General features: G+C 32.4%; 1 protein-coding gene across 2 annotated transcripts in view; it reads right to left on the bottom strand.

Annotated features, from left to right (window-relative positions):
* Nucleotides 1-22,304, bottom strand: part of LOC118198933 (uncharacterized) — a 111,027-nt gene that overhangs the window by 35,652 nt on the left and 53,071 nt on the right. Inside the window, exons 1-3 of one of the 2 annotated variants that reach the window (XM_085809910.1) lie at nucleotides 12,900-13,093; nucleotides 7,717-7,932; nucleotides 292-423 (exon numbers count right to left, since the gene is read on the bottom strand). In XM_085809910.1, the coding sequence (XP_085666036.1) occupies nucleotides 292-403 (112 nt within the window). In that variant the 5' untranslated portion in view covers nucleotides 404-423; nucleotides 7,717-7,932; nucleotides 12,900-13,093. Of the gene's footprint in view, nucleotides 1-291; nucleotides 424-7,716; nucleotides 7,933-12,899; nucleotides 13,094-22,304 lie in introns of those variants that run through there. The other variant, XM_085809911.1, reaches the window with a different exon arrangement.

Here is a 22,304-nt window from a genome sequence, read left to right as displayed (position 1 = left end):
TTAAATTCTCGATTTATGAGTTCGAAATTAGTATGAATAACTGCACGGATAAAAAAATCAAAAGTGTCAGGCTTTAAGAAGGCCATTTAATATTCCTTTAGTGATTTGCCCAGCATTTTGAAAATTGAACATCAAGGACATATAGAGGATGCTGTATTAAGGGGATAACTTGTATTTTCGGTATAGATGATAAGCTAGCTGCTCACATAGTGTATCACAAAAACTGACTTTAAAACGCTGTAATTGCTAAAGAATATACCATTAATTCATGTAAAGAAAAAAGTTGCTTACCTGGGATATGGGATTTCCGATGGGGCGAAAGAGGATGAGTCCAGCCAGAGTATACCAGAAAGAAAAACAAGCCAGTTATTAAAACGGGCTTTATAGTCGCATGTATAATCATCGTAAACTAGAAGTTGATTGCTGGAAAAGCGAAATCTAATTAAATGTCAGTGATTTTACTATGAAGAAAGTCACAAAAGTTCTAAATTAAATTTCATTTATATAATTTGCGTAAACTAGTATATTTTTCAATATAAAGACTACGGATTTATGGAGACAAAATATAAACTTTTCTCAAGATTTCAATGCATATATTATTAACATTAGAAAATAATTCAGATTCAAAACCGAATAAATTTCGATTTTCTTGTCAAGTATTTTTGTAAATACGTTGAGCAGGTTTCTATATTTCAGGTTACATAATTTTCGCCATGTTTCACAATGCACACTATAAATAAAGATTTTAATAAGCATAATGCCTAGAACGAATGTAGTTTTATTTCTAGAACCAACTTTTAAAACAAACAATACAGAACGAATGGTTAACACTTCAGCTGGATTGGTATATACATTATGAAGTTATTTTTTTTTCAATCGAACAGCGGGCTCTTGTTTTTTTTTTTTTTTTTTTTTCCCCGACTTAGCCACTCCTAAGTGGCAGTCGGCTCCCCTAACCACTATACCATCTGGGCGGCAGTTATAGTAATGAGATCTCCTTACTAATATGTTAATTAACTTTATTTTTTGTAAGAGCCTCAGGATTAGATAGCAGTTCTAGTCCTTATTCAGCAGCGACTAAAGATGCTTCTGGGTGGTTTGAGAAAACTATATAATCACGCCAGTGAGTTAACCAGAAGCACGCACAACTGGCGGCATCGATTGCATTACATTTCCAGATGAATAGCGCGAAGTGTTTTCGTGTTTGAAAGAGCTTCCATAGATTGATTTGAAGAAGGCAAAGGACACGAAGAAAAATTTCTGGACGCCATGCGCAAGCAGTGCCGAGGGAGAATTTTCATTTCATCAAGATGACTTTAGCTGAGCGTTCTGCATCATCGACAGTCAGACCCAGCAACGGCGAACGGCAGCATATTCACCAAAATCATCTTTAGCAGCAAGTCATAGTTTATTACCGCTCCGGCATTACGGCGCATCTACTGCTTCTCAGGTTCTCCTTGGCATATCAACAATGTGTTGCCAGACTGTTATGGTGCATCGTACGTCGCATGTAGCAAACTATTATTAAACTAAAGCGTAATTATTAAAGAAGACGCAAAACAACGCCTTCTTTAATAATTACAGTTTCGTTTAGGCGAAAATAATGATCCCCTATTTGTCCACTTCAGACGGAATGAAATACACAAAGAAGATTTAATTAATAGTAGGTACGCCATGCTAACAAGAAGTTATCTTGCATGTGTCGCTCACCTGTCATAAGAATTCACGCCACGCTTATGAGAGCTCGATATATCAATAACATTCTACAACTAGTCGCACTTCATTTTTGCAGCGTCTTTCTAGAGTTTTCACCAACACATTTTTACTGCTCATAATGCAGCTAGAACGCAAGTCTTCGTAAGAGTTCAGACTGTCCCTCTTTCCACTTCTTCCTTTAGCCGCCTAAATCACTTGATTTATGGACCATCGAAAATATGTAAGACGTGGCCAAACCAAGAAGGCTGCATTATAAAGATCATCTATCAAATTTTGATGGACTATGTTCGGGGTTATTGCATCTTGAATGGCTATTCCCCCGGTGTACGGAGCAAGAAATACAAAAAACGTGGCACAGTTAATATAGTGTACTAAGTCCGTTGACATCATATGTAACAGGTATTGCTTTGAAATGCTAACCATTTGTTCTATATATTGCCTTAAAGATATTCTGTTTTTAAGAACAGTAGCCCACCAGCGGCCGAGCGGTAAAGTCGCTGAACACTGACAATTCGGTCCGAGGTTCGAATCCAGCGAACGGGCTGTCTGCAAGGGCGTTTTCGTGGTTTTCCCCATGTGTAACGTGTATACGAGTCAGTTCCCTTAGAAAGTCCTCCGCGAAGGCATCCCTCCCCGTAGGCAGATAGCCCTCGAGGCTTTGCCATAATCACACACACATTAAGAACAGTAATTTATATTTTCTAAGCATCGAGAACTATTAGGAATTCATCCACTCTCCAAGCATTGAAAATCCTTCAATTTATGTAAAAAGGAGTTTAAAATATATCCTTTGTCTAAAAAGGTGTTGATTGGTGGTTAATTGATTAAGGCAAACCACGTGAAAGGGCTCTATCTGAAGAGAAACGGGATTCCATAGCAAACAGGTCCATGTAAAGCATTATACATGGGGAAAATCCCGGAAAATACCCATGCATTCAGCCTGTTTGTAATGATCTGAACTCAGGTTGAACTATCTACTCGCCCACTGTTTTGCCATTTAAATTGAGGAACAAGGATGACAGTAAGCAAGCAAAAAACGAGAAGTTTTATAATGATATAAAAAAACTTATGTATGATTTTATGCCTTAATTAAGGAGATCTTTTTGTATTTGATTAATGAATTAGGGTATTAAACAATGCTCAAATATAAATTAAAAAGAGTTTTAAAATTTTGCTAGCAAAAATGGACATTTGGCTGAAGAATTCAGTTTCATCTTCCCTCCCTCACGGTCCAAACCTTACATTTCTGTTATCATATATGACGGAAAAGGGCACACATTTGGCATAATAAAACAGATCCGGATGTTCTACAAGGAGCCACAATTATTTCAAACTTAGTTTATATGCCATGCGTATGAGCATATTGAATTCAATTATTTCTTAAAACAATAAAATTGAAAAATGCATCCACCTACGTGGATTAAGCAGAAAATAAAGACATAAGGCTAGTGCGTGGAACAGTGTGAGTGTCACGGTACAGTGAATGTAGTATGACAGTGTGGCAATGAAGACCAGCATTGAACTTACGGTCGAAATAAAATGTTTACAATTTTACTCACGTAAAAGAATTTTCGTATATTATAACCTTAATTTAAGCTGTTTTATATCGTGAGTTCATCAGAATAAATACTACATGCTTGCCATTTTTAACACAACTAAAATGACCATGAGATGAAAAAAATTTCTGAGAAAGATTTAAGACATAAAGTATAAATCTGCAGCTATCTCTCTTATAGACAGTAAACTGTACTTTTTTTAAAGGAGTAGAAATTTCATACGATTAAATATATTTCATTAATTATTTAGTTATTTATTTAATAACATCACAGTACATAGGACTATCTTCGAACGTTACGATGATTTTGTGGAAAACATTTTAAAGGCAACTGTTACACATGAGGCAAAACATGAAATTCTTGTGCAATCGCCAGAAGTAGAAACGGAGGCAAACTGCAAATGTTTTGTGGCTTTAGTCATTTGTTCATTCGACGCTAGTAGTTAATAAAATATGTTTACGCAAAATAAGCAAATTCTAAATTGATTTATATTCATTTCTTGCTAAGTTTATAAATCATGTGCAGATATTGTGCCTAAACTAGCTTGGATCTTTCCTAGTTAAAAATCAAGTTGGAAATTTCTACTCAAGCTCTGTAAGCGATAAGCACTAAGCAATTGAATAAATTAATAATAGTAACAAATTAATAGCAAGGAAAAAGATTTTTGCTACGAATTCGAACATTCAAACATTTTTTAAGTGAACGGAAATAAACTAAATATAATATAATTAAGGTGACCATACGTCCCGAATTTCCCGGAACAATTCTGAATTTTCAGTCTCTATCCCGATTTCTTGGAACTCGTTTTTTGGTCCCGAATTTACAGCCTTTGTCCCGAATTTTTCCGAAAAACAGTAGCGTGAAAACGTAAAAGTTTAAATGTGTACATTTATTTAAGAAATGTAGATTGCAAACTGAGAATATAAACGTACGTTAAGAGACGCGCACCATATCAGCCGCATTTAGAGGAGATGTCCCATCTAACGTTTATCTTAGAAAAATTGTAGTGAGTTTTATTTCTCATTCCTGTATTTCTCTCCCCAACCCCTAACATAACCGGAATTTTAGCTCACAGCTCACAGTTGTAGTTCAGACAACACTGCAATTTTCAACCGATATATTAATTCGTGTGTGTATTTAATTATGGCAAAGCACACTAGGGCTATCTGCCTAAGGGGAGGGATGCCTTCGTGGAGAACTTTCTAAGGGAAACTGGCTCGTATACACGTTACACATGGGGAAAACCACGAAAACGCCCATGCAGCCAGCTCGTTCGCGGGATTCGAACCTCGGACCGAACTACCAGTGTTCAGCGACTTTACCGCTCGGCCGCTGGTGGGCCTGTATATTAATTCGATTGTGATTTGAATTCATAATATATGCATATATTTTTTTTAATTATCAGTGGTGCATTTCATACGTGTCCAATGGTGCATTACATTATGTTTGTATGTAATGCACATACAAACATGTAATTAAATGGCATCTAAAAATAATTTGTTTACCATTTGCTGAAATTTCATTGTAGATATAATCTGTCTAAAATCATCTTTCTTTTGTCACCTTTAGATAGTAAAATTTTTACTCCATCATCATTTTGATTTGGCATAAGGGTTAAATTTTTTTTAAAAATCTTCTAAAACGATGACGTGTAATGACGTTACCCGTTTGGCAAAGACATATATTTTTTAACTATAAATGATGCCTTACATATGTGTTAAGGATATGTTTTACTGGCGTTTAGTTTAATTTACTATTTATTTTTATCATTGATTTTTTTTAGTAATGGTTTTCAAAAAAAAGAAAGAAAGTGCATATTTGACGAAGACTTACAAAAGGAATACCAATTTAAAAAAAACTATAAGAGATTCCAATTTACGGTGCAATACATGTTCTTCAAAATTTTCAATAAGCTACAGTTGGACGCACAGATATTCAACTTCATACAGTAAAAAGTAATAAACATAAAATTTCAAACTCTGCTGCTACATCTAGCTGGGCATTAAAGAATTTCTTCAAACAAGAGAAAATGAGCGGTAAGGAAGAAGAATTATCTGCAGTAGAAAGTACTCTTGCATACGATACTACTTGCACAACCATAGCTTTAGGTCTATGGATTATCCTCACAAGCTGCTTCAAGTGGCATTTGAGCCTAAATTTACATTTGCGCAAACCAAAGTCGAAGCAATAATACTAAATGTTTTTATACTTTACGCTTTAAGAGCTTTGCACAATGATTTGGAAAAATGCTCATTTGTTTCAATCTTAACTGATGCGTCGAACCACAAGGAAATGAAACTTTTTTTCAATACTTGCTAGATTTTATAGACTGGCATTAGTGTAAAAATTGTAGAATTTAAATATTTACCTGGTGAAGCATCCGATATTGTCAGCAACTATTTAACTATTTGTCTTAAATAAAATAATTTAAAGGAAAAGTTATTGTTCTTTGTTCTGATGATATGAATTCTGACTTTGAAGGAGGTGATAACTATGAACGAAGAAAATAATGTTTTTGTTAAACTAAAACGAAACGTTAACCATGGTTTAATTGGAGTTGGATGTGCAGTACATATTATCCATAACAGTATAAGAACATCAGCTGCTGTTTTGTCAGTTGATATAGAAATGATTATTTCTAAGATATATTTTAAATATTATACTTGTAAAAACATTGAAAGACTTCTGCACCTTCGTATAAATTGACTTTTTAATGATACTAGGGTATTCACAAAAAAAGTAGTTAACATTACTTCCCGCCACAGAAAGGGTACTCCAAATGTTTTTAAAACTGAAGGCTTATTTTCAATCTAAAAAAAAATATCCCATGCTTATTTTAAAATTCTTTGAAATCCAGTGGCAGAAGCTTGGCTTAATTTTATTAACACTTAGACTTCAATATTTAATAAAGTTATTACAACAACTGAAAATAAAACTGCGTCTGCATTTGATGCAATTGCTTCAATGGATACTCTGAAAGCTGAATATTGGACAAGATAGAGGATAACCTCACTCCAGAAAAGCTTAAACAGAATGGAAACGTATCACAATACAAAGTTACTGAATTTTGAGAAACTATTGTTTCCTTTTATTAGTTTTTCTTTTGTCTTCCTGGTATTAATACTGCAACTGAGCGAATATCTAGCATTATGAACAGTTCTTGGACTAGTGATAAGACACAGCTTAAAGTGGATACTTTAAAGGGTATATTAATAACCAAAATAAATTTTTATGAAAGCTGCATAAACTTTTATAAGAAAATCAAAAAAGGAAAAGTTGTTCCAAGGCATATTCATGCTTCAGAGAAATATATAGTTTCATCAAAATCCTTTAGAATGGATACAAATTTATTATTTGGCTTAAAAATGAATACTGCGTTTTGATTTATTCTTCTTTTATTAAAAAAGGAAACAATACTAATAAATATATATATTGATTTACATACCATCTCCACTACAATAGAAATAATAATAAAATAATTTATTTGTAAAAAATATTAAAAATATTATATATTTCTTCGAATTTTGAACTTCAAAATCTGGTCACCTTAAGCATAATGCATCATATTTTTATTACATATCTAAAATATATTTTATTATAGCTTAATATTATGTCTTCAGTACACTCTAAATTTTATTTGGAATCATAAATATGTGTCTGTTTAGTTGCTTTGTTGTATAAGATTTGAAATATATTGAGTCTTATAAGACGTAATTTTGTAAGTCATTTTTTTATTCTTGGGAAACGATGGGGGTTCTCAGAAAATATTTTAAACGATTTTTAGCACGTTATAATCATTTCAGCTGCTAAAAGTAATATATTTGTATATTATTGAAACTATGATTAATTACAAAAAGTTTGATACTGGAAGGTCATGTTTTCGGTATCACACTTTAAAATAAAATTCGCTTCGTGCGTACTTTGGGTCATATACTACACTTAGTATGCATTATGCCAAGTTAAGTTTGAGACCAGTGGCGCATAAAATACATACCGAATTTCAAAGCTGCATGAAGAACTGAAAGCTGAATAAGTCAGAAGAAAAGACAGCATGCTCTTCATTAGATAATGTTGTATTTTGGGAGATTTTCAAGACTGGAGTGACAGAATAGGTACATTAGTTACTTTTTAATGCAAATTTGTATTGCACTTTGAACTGTTCGGGAAGAACGGCCACAGTTCAGCGAGTGTTCAGCAAGCCATAAATTTAAACCTTCTTCTTTAAGAGCTTTAAATGCATATTTATGATGATTTCATGAGCCTACGCTCCTGTCTTAAGGGTACCGTTATATCTTTTCTAATGTAACAAACCCATGTTACTTTGAAGTTATTGATTTTAGATTAATTCATAAACTAAGAGCTTTATTTTCTCTTATTTATTCATCTGCTCAATGAACAATAGTATTTGAGTTACTTGAAAATTATTTACTTGAATATTACTTACTTAAAAATGCCTAAGAATCCCATGATTCAAATCAACTGAGCACAGTCAGAAGTCATTGCTATTTTTCTTTCATTCCAGTAAGTCCACAACGATAGGAAACTGACTTGTGCTCGCTGCTTGAGAGCACACATCGCTCTGCGGACGACTCCGAGTAGAGCTTGTCCCATAAAGCACATATCGAACAAATAATCACTTTCTTCAGGAATTGTTCTCAATCTAAGGGAAAACTGAGAAATTAGATTTGGTTTTTATTATTAATCATAGTCATGTGATAAAATGGGATTACTGCATGATTACGTTATGTAGCTGTGCAACGTATCCTTTATTCTTCTTCACAAGTGAGCAGTTTTATTTTAATTAATTTTTGTAATGAACAGAAACGTCTGTATTTGAATTTCATGATTACAAAATCAAAAGCAGAACAGAGCAATATATGTAAAAACGTACGTCAAATTAAAAAGCCTCAGTTTTTGAGGAGAATAATGTTAAAACGTTCGTTTAAAATTACGCGCTAGTTATCTGAGAGACAGATTATTAAAAGCTATCATTTATAAAAAGAAATAGATAAAGTTTAATAAAAGGTGAAAATACTAAAAAAAAGTTGTATTACTCTACGTTGAATGAAGTTTAATAATTTATATGATATAAATTAATAGAAAGACTACATGATACACTTGCAGAGACTACCAGGCTTTTCTGAGCAGGAAACATGAAAAATCAACTGCATCCTCACCGGGATTCAAACATCAACCAAATGACTGCTGTAATTTCTCCTGTTTCCCTATATTTAAAAAGTGACTAAGGAGAAGCATGAAACTCGGTGGACTAAATCCGAATGTTGACTAGTTATCACCCACTTCATTTAGTCTTGATGCCATCGCAGAGACAGCTTTTCGGAGCAGGAAACAGGAAAAATTAATTATGCTTTCGCTAGAACTGGAGTCACGTTATTATTTCAAAATAAAATCTCTTGTTAATCAATCTATTTTAATGAAAAGATATTTAACCATCTTTAAAACTTACCCCAAAAAAAGCAAAAGACTTCTTGCTACCTGAATTATCTTTTTAGAATTCTTACAAGCAAACTAAATATATTAAAAGAAAATTAGAATTCATAAAAATTGCTTAAGGGGAGTCGGAACCCCCACACCGGCAATGTTAAATTGGCCATTTTCTATGTACCTTTTCTAAAAATCTCCTGTAGCTGCACGCTTGATTTTTTTTTTTTTTTTTTTTTTTTTTTTTTTGTGTGTAATTAAAGTATACTTATCTGATTATACTAAAATGAGCTTTTGAAACATTTTGAATTTTGGAATATTTTATTATTTATTATATATACGTTAATTACACAGTAAAATTTATCACTTTTTAACAAGAAAATTTGTAATTTTTTTTTCTTAGTTTATCACCAAAATCTTGTTTCAGTAAATATTAGCAAACATAATAAATAAGCCATTAAAATTTTAGATACCTGTGAGCAGTAGTTCCTGAGAAAAGGTACATTGAGTATTAAAATAAATCATGTTTGGAGAACTTAAAACTAGATTTTTTCTACAGTTCTAATTTTCGTAGAGATTAAAATATTACATTTTTAGAAAGCTAAAAGTGCAGAGAATTTGGAAATGCAAAAATCCCAAATCACATTTTTTGAGGATTTTTGGCTTCCAGCACACCTTAATATATTTTGATATAGCACAGAAAACTTAAATTTTATAATTAAGCAAATGTTTAACTACTTTACTGGTTGTTTTATTTTTATTTATTTATTTTGGGTTTCTAAAACTTTTAGTCACATTTCTTAGCTCAACACCTAATAAAAATGTTCCCATGAAACTATTATATTTTTAAATGAATTGCAATTGTGTTCTATTACTTTATCGTTGCAAGCATATGGAAAACTGTGTAGCAAACACTATAACATCTGTGACTCATTTAATAAGTATCATGCTTTTCTAATTAATCTGTAAAATAGACAGATCAATGAATCAATCGATCATTTGCTGCTTTCTCATTTTGAGCAAACAATTTTAGGAGGATATCTATTTTAATAATTCAGTTATTGATGTCTGAGGCAAATAACACCGGTCAACAATCAAAACCCATTAGAAATAAATGTATGCGAAATTAAGTCGATATTTTAAAATTAATGATGTCTAGCTGATTTCAAATACCCAATTAGGTTTCTTTCCTCGCGTCTCAATTTTAAGAAAAGGTATATTTCTGAATACAGACATACAAATTATTTTTATCTTTCCTTTTCGAGATTTAATGATTTTGCTTAATTTACAAAGTAGCACTTGTTCTATTTTTCATGATCAATTTGAATTTATGTGACTTATTCATAGTTGTAATGCTAGCTCAATCAGTTTTATAATACTATTTTGTTAATTTTCGTAATATAATTATGGTTTTTGTTACATTTACTTATTTTAAAGAAACATTTTACTGCTGTTTCTAATTAATTTTCGGGTACCGCAGAGTGCTTATGTATAGCTTTTCGTTCAAAAATTTAATGCCTTATTAACTATCACTAGGCTAATAGATGCAAAGTAGCTGTTTCGTACTTACAAACACAACTGGCCCATTTCTCTGCGCATGTCACTATACCATACTTTTAAAACGTTTCGAAGCACATTCTACTATTTATATGGCTATTTCATACTTGCAAAGCATATTTAAATACATTTTGGTATGTGGTTTCTGAAGTCATAGCAACACAATCTTAGTTCAAGTCGGTTGTTGATTCATTTCGGTGACGAAGATACGGATTAAAAAAGTGAGATAGCCATATCACTATAAACCAATTTCTGCACTTAATTTATAATATTTTCACAGTAGTTACTTATTAGTTAAGTAATGCAGAAAACATTAATTTCCATAAGTATAAAACTATTAGAGGAAAATTATCAAGGTTTTGGAAATGAATCCATATTAGAGACCTTTCCGCAGCAGCACTCCAAATCATGTATATGTGTATACGATAGAAAATTTTATATAAAGCAATGTTGTACGAAAAGTAGCAGTGTAAAAAATGAAATATTCACGCGAAACGTATAAAAATTTAAGACACAAGTGCTATTAAATCTTTTCTTATATTTGAATCGTATACTGTATTGAACACACTGTATAATAATCTATTTCACAAAAACTGTAGCTTATAAGGAAGAATAAATAGCATTTTTGAGTTCAGAATGGGAGAGGAACTAACTTGAAAAGGCTGATTTTCAATTTAGCCGATTTAAAAATGTTAATTTTTAATAGTGGTGGTGTGGTGGTGTATTTAATTATGGCAAAGCACACTAAGGCTATCTGCCTAAGGGGAGGGATGCCTTTCGTGGAGGACTTTCTAAGGGAAACTGGCTCGTATACGCGTTACACATGGAGAAAACCACGAAAACGCCCATGCAGCCAGCCCGTTCGCGGGATTCGAACCTCGGACCGAACTACCAGTGTTCAGCGTCTTTACCGCTCGGCCGCTGGTGGGCCTAATTTTTAATAGTATATGTAATTAAACTTCCTGTAAATTTACGCTCAGTTTTATTGCTTACAAGTAAGGATTTCTATACTTCATTTCATTCAGTTTTTATTAATCGATTCAAATTGTAAATTCTATTATTCAAATTGCAAATGGTAATGCATTTCGATATGTTTTAATAAAAAATAAATAAACTTTTATTTTAATATATATACATACATATATACAAAATTACAATAAATATCGAACAAAGCACGAAACATAAAATTAAAACAATAATATGCTTTGTATTTGTTAAAAATAAAATGTTAATAATTCTTTTAGATGTAGCAAAAGCATTACTGATCTTTAAACACTAACATTTTTTAGCATTAACTTTTACACCATATTAATTGCCGTTTTTAAATATGAAAATTTGTGTTTAATTATATTATTGTTAAAAAATGTTTGTAATATTTACGGTATTTTGTAGATAAATTTGATTTTTCAGAATACTGAGTTTTCTATTAAAGTACCTAATTTTGCTTTCATGTCATTAAAAATAATAAAATATTTCAGCACCATTTATAGTATTTATCCCAAACTATTAAAAAATTATTACATATAAATTTACGTAAGAACAGCATTGCAGCAGTAATTTTATGATTGCAACAACAATCAGATCAAGCAATGAACTTTCAAAAACTACTATACAGTTGCTTTGGAAACATCTAATAACTGTTTTTTATAGTTCAAATGATAGTAATGAATAGAAAGTATCTCAAGTGGCACAAGCAGAACTAATAGCATGTAAAATTAAACTTTATCTAAGTGATAGGTACTATATGGAATGCAAGGCAAATTTCAAACTTACCATAAGCAGAACATAAAATTTGACTAGATTACACTTTTTAGTGCAATACATAAATCCTTTAAAATGCATAAATGTTTCCTTTAAAATACATAAATAATTGCATATACACTAACATTTAAATGAATAATTGGATAATTGTAATAGCAAAAGCATTTTTGACATTGAAGAGCATTTACTCAGTTTTTACATATTTACATTCAAGAGAGATTTTTTTCTTATAAAATCATCGCAATGAAGTTAGCAACCGCGTAAGCTGCAATACAACAAACTCAGTATTAGCCATAGTACTTTTTTCAATTACTTTTTTAATTTAATTTTATTTTTAAATTTTTCCAAACTTGAACATTTTTCAAGCGCCACAATCAATGATAATTCCATTATAATTCAATAATAATTTTCGAAAACTATAAAGAGACAATTCATTTACTGTTTTTATTTTATTTCTTAATAACAAATTCTTTTAAAAATTGGAAAGAGACTTTTCATTATTTCTTTTAATTAAAATGAAGAACAGATTTCAAACTAATCGGTCTTATTTCGCTTTTTTAATCCGAATATTGATATAAAACTATGTTTACTATAAAATAATAATTACTTGATGCACCATTAACTTTCGTATTATTTATCAAACGAAATATGAACAAGTTATCAAGAAAAGAATCTGACGCAGCGTGAAGTTTCCGCCTTCAATCTACTAATGTCACTCTTCTACCCTCATCATCTAACATTTAAAATAGACAAGAAGGTAATTGAAAACAACCCCAAAAGCGAAAAAATAAAAAGTTTAAGTCAGATCTCACTTTTTTATTACTTTCTCCAAACTTTACGAGAAAAACAGAAAAAAAATCTACTCACGATTCAATGATCCCTCGTCAATAATTCCATTTGGTTGCAGCAATGCATTTACACTTTCGCCAGCACATCAAAGGTTTGCGATGTTGCTACCTGCACTACACAAGCGTGCGAGTGTGATTTAGGAAGTTCAGCGGGCAAGTCTGCTAGTGTTATTGACCCCTAACGTTAACGGTCGTGGTTCCACCACCGTGCTTCGGCAGGCCCGCCGGCTACTTGCATGTAACTGGAGTTACATTAAAGAAATGCCAGTGTCTTCTTCCAGGTATGCTTCGCGCCTACTGAAAGGAACCAAGCGACGGGGGGGGGCAGAGCTTGCAAATTCATCCCTTTTTCAAAACATGTTACTGTGAGCGCCGCAAAGAAAAATTTTTGCCTTTGGTTTGCAAGTATAAGGAGTAGAGTATCTTATTAGAGTCTTGTTCTGCGTAAACTGTATTTCGTGTTTTATTTTATGCGGCAAAGTGAAAAAAATCGCTGCGAAATATATGACTGCATTGTTGTGTTTTGTGAGCGTGTCACCAGTTCAAACCTCCGAATAAAAAAACAATGAAATAATGGACCCATTTCTGTGTTTACATGGATTCTTCATAAAAGATTTTGATTTAATATGCTTTTCGAGGAGGAGAAGGGGTATCCAATATCCTTTCACATGATTTATTTTGCTTTAGTATTAAATTTAATATTAATATTTAATACTAATATTAATACTAATTTAATACTAATATTTTGCTTTAAGTCACAAAATATCTCAATTTCAATGTAATAAAGAAAATTTGTTTTATTCAAGGAAAAAATTTCTAGAATTTATCTACAAAGATCGCCCTTTTTGTAGTCAAATATTTTAAAATAGTTTTAAAATTGATAAGTTACCATAGACATGCATTTTAGGAACCAAATCCACCAAAAAAAATCTGTACTATCATATCTGTGTACCATGGTAGATACATAATTCTATGAGTGAAATATGCACGTAATGAAAAGGGTATTTAGTTCCAGTCTTATGAGTCTATTGTCAGAAACTAACAAGAGAAAAAAAGGTGTTAATTTTTTTAACAGTTTATATGCAAGTCTTATTCTCGACATATCGATTTTTCTCCCACTTTTGCTTTCTTCAATAAGTAACATCTTAATATTAGAATAACTGAACTACAGTGATGAAGATTATGAACAAATGTCGAGAATAAATTTGAATCACATCGAAATAAAGTGCTGTTTGAGAATAAGTGTTTCACTTTCTTTTTCAACCGGAAATTTAGAATCCTGGTATTTGTACTTCTGAATAGCAAATATAAATTGTAGAGACTGTTCAAGTTTTCGAAGAGGAAACATGAAAAATCAACTATGCCTTCACCAGGAATCGAGCCACCGAATTCTGTTTTAATGGCTTGATGTACTAACCCCGTCATCATAACAGTAAGCATGAGTTACATTTCTCCACACATAATAAAAGAAAGAATGGGGAGAGAGGATGAGACTTAGTCGGGCACATCCAGACGGTGATCAACTGCCATTCCTCGCATGTCCCTTTTAGGCCGCCTCTGTAAAGACAATCAAGTTTCAAAGTGGAAAATGAGTGTTGCCCACCCTCATGGTGTAAGTGTTCAGCACTTTCAGCTAGCACATGGACCGACGGGCTATCGGGAATTCAGAAAATTTCCCGAGGCGCCGATGTCTAAATCACCTAATATAGACAGTTTAAAAACGGATAAAACTTTAATCATAATTTCAGAAATTATGCAACAAAAAGCAATAAACTGTTTGGAAGAAAATGATTTAATGACACTAAAAATAAATTAATTCAAAATATAAACTAAAGATAAACGTATTAAACTTGCCGTCTTAAATCATTAATCATTAGCTAGCCGCAAATTTACGCTGATGGATCTAATTCTTTGTTTCATAGTATAAAAGTGGGGAATTTTCCTGTCCTGCCGCTTAAAAGATTTCATAACGATACCAGCACTTTTATGCAGGTCGGTGGCTATTAGATTTTCTAATGGGCTTTCCGTTGTCTTGACGAAGGTTGCGTTCTTTACCATATAAATTGAACTTGTAGCGATCCCGACAACCAATGAAACGCTCGTACCACAAAGCAGTTCAAATATCAGAATCTACAACACAGGAATTCTTTTGCGATAGCGGTACGGTACTTAACTGCCACGTAACAGGTTCATGATCGAATCTCAAGGTCGTTTAACATAGCCAAGAACATCAGGAATTCGTACGTCGCACTTCCCATCAGTGCTAATAGTTGGTAACATTAGCACCAACTATTAGCACTGATGGGCAAGCAAAGACCGAAATGTTGAACAAGCGAGTCTCACACCTCAAGACCGAAACAAACTTTATGAGTACGCAGGGCAACTTTTGTGTCTTGCTGAGCATGGACAACTTGCAAAAAAATACAGTTACTATGCAAGTTAGCCGCTCCAGTCAAATCAGCCCCATCCTTTGCTGAGTTATCAAGTTGAGAAGATGCCCGGTGGTTCGAATCACGACTACAGTATAGTTATTTTGTTTCCTGTTTCCTTGCTTCTAAAGTCCTATTAGACTGACCAGATGGGAGAACCACTACACAGCAAGGGTGCGCAAGAAGGTAATGCCGTAGTTCCTTGTAAAGTAACCTCGTGAATGAAGCTGCAAAAAATTTACTATGTCCTTAAAGTACAGCGATTAACAACAACCAAAGCCAGTTTTGTAGAATTTAAGGCCCACAAAATTTTAAGAACTTATGTAGGCAGGAGGGGGGAAAAATATAAGAACAGTAAATTTTTCACCTCATCGGGGGGAAACACCTAGCATTGAGTCAGACAACTATATTTGAAAACGAAACATAGAAATGGTTGCCGAGAAGAATGAAATTTCTAACTTGCCTACAAATAACCTGGAAAAAGCCAGCGGAAATATTTGTGGTAACTGAAAATCTCGCAAAGTAAAACTAGCTGAGTTACTGCTTCATAAAGGGTAGTTGAATGAGAAGCTTGACATCTGAAACATTAGAAAAAATCCATGTTGGATCAACGTTTGTTGTTACTGAAAAATTGTACGAATTTCGAGGGAATAATTCTTCTTCAGAGAGCAAAAATACTTTGCGCCTATTTTCTAGAAATGTGTCGCTTTATTTCAACAAACAAAAGGTGTGTATGAGCTAAAAACGTGATATAAGACAATATTAAACGCTTTGGAAAGAACAGGGCTAGAATTAAAGTTTTTAACTAACAATAAGAAAATTTAATGAATGTATAGAAGACATGAAGAAATTCTGATTGACAGTTTGATACGCAACAGAATCACAGTATGAAAAGATATTAATTTAAAATCGTGTTGATTGGAAGAAAAAAAAAGAGGAAGCCATATATATAATATACTTTTGTTTATCTAAAATGCTCTTCATATTATTTAAATCTCTTTGTAAAACATCTCTAAATTAAAATAAAGTCACGGCTGTCTTATTTACAAATGGACCTACAGTAAAAATAAATTAGAATGAGGTATGTGCAGCATACGTTTTCACGATTAGCCAAATTTAAATTCGTTTACAAATTATATGCTGTAGAATTATTTTAGTCCTTGAGAAAAATATATCCGTCTTAGATTCTGTCGAAAGAAAATTAAAGATAATATATCTTTTACAGTTTAAAGGAATATTTTCATGATGTATTTTATTTCGAAAGAATAAGAGCAAACATTTTTCTAAGTATGTTTTAACTGTTTTAATAGGCATAGTTTTCTTATTATGGTTTTATAGAAAAATAAACTATTATGGAAAGCAAAACGAAACTACTTGCTTCAGGAATTTATTTCGAAAGTGTTTTAGGAAGATTAAGCTTTCGATATCTATATTTCTAGAACTTTCCAGGTTTTTAGAAGTAAAAATTGTATGTTTTTCTATTTCTATTCCACCTATTTTTAAGTTTCGCTACCCTGTCTACTCTAAATATCCTGTCTACATCTGATTTCGTAATTTCAAACTGGAAAAAAAAAAAAAAAAAAAAAAGACGCTAATTCTTTGAAAAGAAATAAAAGAGTAATAACATTGAAAAGAAGATTTCCTTCTTTTCAGTTCTTCATCTCTTTTCATTCTAGAAGAAGATTTGAATTAATTGACGCAATGAAGAAATTAACAAATTATTTAAATAAGCGCATATTAACTGTGACTTATGATTGGCTGATTGTGTAAGTTACTTGAGCTGAACGTAAAAGTCACAGTTTCCTCTTCGCCTGCAAAATCCAATAGGCTTGAGATAAACCTAGATTTGCTAATAGTCTGAACTCATACTGGTTATTATTAGATAAGTAGAGTTCAGTTTCCATATGTCTTATGTGAGACAAGCTGAACTTCATTGCTTTAAAATATTTTATGAAAATAATTTATGACCTACATGCAGCAGACCAATCAGCGTTCGCAAGAATAAACCGGTTCAAATATGTGTTGCCAGAAAACTTTCAGCTAAAGTAGCAAAAGCAGATTCAAAAAGTAACAAAAAATCGCAAATGACCGTCAGAGATCACGTGATGTTTATGACGTCATAGTTTGGTATGCTCACATGACCTCTGACGTCATCACAAATTTACTATCTATTGGTTCCGTAAGTTATAGACTGTATTCGATTCTTAGCCGTTTTAATTACGTATCTTCAACGAAAATTTTAAAACTATGTTGCTCATTTTCAATTGTTTAAGTATCCATTTCTTTTTTAATTAATTCTCATTTAATTTAGATTCTATTTTTAAATCAATTTGTGCATATCCATTCTTAAGAGATTCCTCACGTTTAGATTATTAGCACTTTTGCACTACATTTTTTGAGTTGACAGTTTATTTGTTTAATTCTTTTTTTTTTTTTTCTTAATTGTAAGCATTTTAATTGAGGAAAGTTTTTCAGTGAGTTTTCCGTTCTGCCTGGTGGGCTTATTTCAGATTCTGATTATTCTGATTACTTAAGAAAGCCTTGTTCTTTAACGGTTAAATTTACTTGTGTTATTATTTAGAAAAATTCTGTTGCTTTGATTTTTAAGTCATTTCCATTGCTTAGTTCTTAGCAATATTATAATCAGGAGAATTAATTTCATTTCTTTCTCTGTTTGGGTACTCAATGTATGTTTCATTTCTTTCTCTGTTTGAGCGCCCAACATATGTTACATTTCTTTCTCTGTTTGGGTGCCAAATATGTGTTTCATTTCTTTCTCTGTTTGGGACCCAAGCCAAAGAATCTCTAAGGAGAAGAAGTAAAGGTTCCCCGGGGCAAATGTGGCTCCGTCAGACCGAAGAGACACATTATGTATATCCCTGAAGCTTACTTTAAAGGGGCAAACCATAGCTATCCACTCCACCACCTCACTGCGCATGTGCTATCCACCTCCGTACCTCACTGCGCATGTGCGAAATAACATCAGGAGGCAACAAAGCAGCATCGGCCATGTTAGCAATCTCTTACCACGTTGTTCGAAAACGTTCTTTGTTGTTGTAGTCAGAGGTACTTGGTTTTAGCTATGTGAAATTCTTTTAAAGACTTTTTAATTGTAATGCTGTAAGTGAAATGGTTTTGGCTATTGGGTGAAAACTTTACTCTTGGTTTTCACAATGGTCATTCCAAATAATTGTCTAAACGTTTTCATGGTAATTTGTTTTTAAAGTTGTTGTCTGATAATTATAATGTATTTCAGTGTTTTCAATTTATTTAGGGGTGCCTTTAATTGTCTTTAGATATTTCTTTCTGTTTCAGTTAGTTATCGCAAATTTTGCTTTTAAAATTTCACTGTAAAATTTTAACTATGGATCCATAAAAATTTATTACGTTTTGTATGGCATGTGTTTTCCCCCCTTTTTAAGTTTACAGAAGAAAAGAATTAAGAAATTTATTTCATTTAAATTTTGTCTTCGTACGGCTCGCTGTTTAAATTGAAAGTAAAAATTGGACAGGATTTCTATAATTCGCCCAAAATTCCAAGTAACATCCTTTTGCTCATAAAACTCCAGAAATGTATGAAAATAAAACATTTTGAGTTATTTCAAAGTAAAAAATTTACTATCTCCTCGAACTGCGCTGTTTAAATTTCACCCTGCGCTGGTGTTTCACTGCATAGCCGTGGCTCTTCGGTACAGCGGCGCAGAGGCGAAACAGGTTTACATTGCGTCTATGGAAGCTTTCATTCTTCTCCTTAGAGATTCTTTGCCCAAGCTGCAAGTTCTTTTGTTCGATTCGTTATCACCATAGAACTGGACTTAAAAACAAAGCTGACTTAGAAACAAAACACACGGAAGGCAAGGGGTGGAACAGGACTTAAAAGAGAAGGGTTAGCTCATACAGCTTCTCCCCCTGAAACAGGCCATGGAGGTAGGAAAGGGAGGAGGGGCCATTCCGCGCTAGAAGTGAAGCACTGCTTTGAAGCTTGGGTCACCAGACGGGGTGTTCTTTGTTTACATTCAGAAGCTCGCTTGACAAGATTCTGATAGTATTTCGACACACGACAGTTCCATAGAAATCGAAAAAGGGACACTTTCGCATGAAAGAAACATTCATAGTGGGATGGATAATAGCAATTTGTATAGTTTAGTGACATTTACGCAAAAATCACATCTTGGTTATTTTTCGATAACTAACAACAGCGATTTTGATTATGAATTTGTTTTATAAAATTATAAGCTGTTGCACTACAAAAATATAGATTTTAAGAAAAATGTTATGCTTAAAGAATGAAAAATACCTTACGGTACATTTAAAATTGTATACGTCTTTCGATACCCTTGATAGAGTATTCGCTACTTTTATTTTATTTTCCAAACGTCAAAATGTTTTAAATAAAACACGTCAAAATGTTTTCACATCCATATATTATTGTAACATGTACCTTTCAAAATTTTTTAGAGGAGAGGCTTTACTGCTGCTCATTTTAAACCCATCGTTTTAATTTTATATATCTGAAAAATAATCACTTTGGGCTTACACGTTTTATAAATATAAAATTATGTAGGTTAAAATATTTGTAATTAGGCACATAGGTCAGATTATATAGAGTAACGCATGCAAGGGCTATCTGCCTAAAGAGAGAGATGCCATCGTGGAAGAATTTTGAAGAAAAACTGACCTTTGAGTGGGTATTAAAAATAATACTTATAATTTTCATTCAAATTATATTCATATATATTTTTTATGTAAAACTTTCGGGTGTATGCTAAATTAGTGTAAATTACTTTACACGAAAAATATAGTGAATGCACAGAAATTAAAGATTTGCACATGCCGGAAATGAAAAATAGGAAATATGTATGGGTATTTATGCATGTGCTTGCAAAAAGCATGTATCTGTCTTTGACAAAATACTTAAATATTCATTAAATTATTTATAAATGCATTTGAAATGAAGAATTTATTCACTTATAAACAATTGTGAAAGTACTGTGAAGAAATCTAATTATTAAATGTATCTAATTTATAATGATTATAAATGTTATCTAAATATATAATAACCTTAATATTGAATTGTAAACATAAACTGAAATCCTGTTGACAAATACGTTATAAAACTATTTAAGCAAGAATTGTTTGTATTGGAAAGCAATCTGTTAAAAGGTATTGTAAAGCAAATGCTATGAGATGCGCACTTAAGAACGTAATAAAGAGTTTTAGAATATGTATTGTTGAAATGAAGGGTAAAAAAAAAAAATCTGATAAGTATAATTAAAAGAATTATTCCCCTTACATTTTATAATAACTCAGTTACAAGTTTTACATAATACTTAAAAAAAAAAAAAAAACTTATTTTATTCCCTTTCAGAAATGTTCAGAGAAAGTCAAGTACTATTTAATACCTATTTAATTATTAAGATTTAGCGAAATACTTATTTAAAGTATTTCGCTAATTCCTAATAATTCTCTAATTTAAAATGAACCGAATAGAGCATTAATTATAAATTGACTTGCATTTTTCGATTTAAAAGATGCTTCAGAAGCCAAAAAATCATGTCATATTTAAGACAGTATTTTAGGAAGAAGCTCTATAAATAGAAAAGAAATAATGCATAATTTTAATATTAATAATACAATAAACTTTGATCTTAATTTTTGTACCTTAACCGAATAAAATCGAATTACCTTAAATTTTTTTTCTAATGTAATTAACGAAAACTTGTGAAAATATTTCATTCAAATTAAACCATTCTGAGAAAACTGTCCTGTGAAAAGTATAGCATTTAATTCCGTTCAGAATGAAATGTTGTTTAAAAATATGTTGTTTTCACATACTTAGGACTCTGAAGTGTTGTAGAAAAAGAAAATATATACATTTATATGTATATTTGCGACGTAATTACAAAATATTTACACCCGAACGCGTCAAATCCCCTAGAACTCAATGGTAAATGACCCAATGTTTTGGTCATCACGTAGGGATCGCCGGTGCTTCAGAGCAGGGTACTGTCTGTCTACGGTAAGAACAGCTCCCGCCACGGTGTCTGGCGAGTGGCGGTCGCTATAGCAACAGGGCTAGTATATTTCAAATAGGGACGAACCAAGGGTTGCTTTATTGTTATTTTGTTTTTGGCGACTGTTGGCTTAAGGGAAGTTTATCATTCGTCTTCTCGGCTTCATTCCAGCTGTACGCATCTTTTCTTATGCCTTATATTATTACTATTAGCTCTTTTTATTCTCGTTGTTATATCTTTTGTGCTAGCATTTGCTCAAATTCGCTTCTATTTAGCTTCATTTTCGTAGTGCTTTGTTAATCGCCAATTTTTTAAAATGCCCTTCCAGTTTAAGAAAGGTCAACCTTTAAAGTCTCAGTCACGTCAAATCGTGTATAGTGTCGCAGAATTTTGCGCTTCTGAAGCTTCGGCGAACTCTTTAGTAGTTCCTCTTCCTTAAGTTTCGAAGAGCTAAGTATCAACAATGGGTGAAAATAAACTTCTGAATACACTTGGAAAGAAATGTAAAAGCCCTGCTAATCATAAGTGTGAAATTGACGATTTTGACAAATGCGTTCTACGGCAGACAATACAAGATTTTTACATCAAAGAAAGTGCCATCTGTGCGGAAATTACTGCCTGCCTTGAGGCAAAAAATAGACTTCCCGTGGCAAAAAGACTCTTTGTGCAAAGTTTTGTGTTCAATGAATTTTCGTTGGAATGCGTAGAAAAAAAAAAATTCTTATCGAAAGACCTCACATTGTATTTTGGAGGAACAATTATTTACGCGAAATGAGAAAACTCAGAGCAAGTGAACGCCACATCGTTTACATCGATGAAACATGGATTGACAGCAATTTAACTTTTAAGAAATGTTGGCAACATGATACGGTTTTGGGCGCACAGCCAGTTTCCCTTAGCAAGCCCTCCATGAAGGCATCCTTCCTCTTAAGCATTTAACCTTGGAGGCTTTCCGTAATCATATAAACCAACCCAAACCAC

Source organism: Stegodyphus dumicola, chromosome X2, assembly GCF_044657685.1.
Source record: "Stegodyphus dumicola isolate Sdum_Otavi_A_Nest chromosome X2, ASM4465768v1".
Lineage (NCBI taxonomy): Eukaryota > Metazoa > Arthropoda > Arachnida > Araneae > Eresidae > Stegodyphus > Stegodyphus dumicola.
Note: the sequence above shows the minus strand (reverse complement) of the source record. Positions and strands in the feature narration are given on the sequence as shown.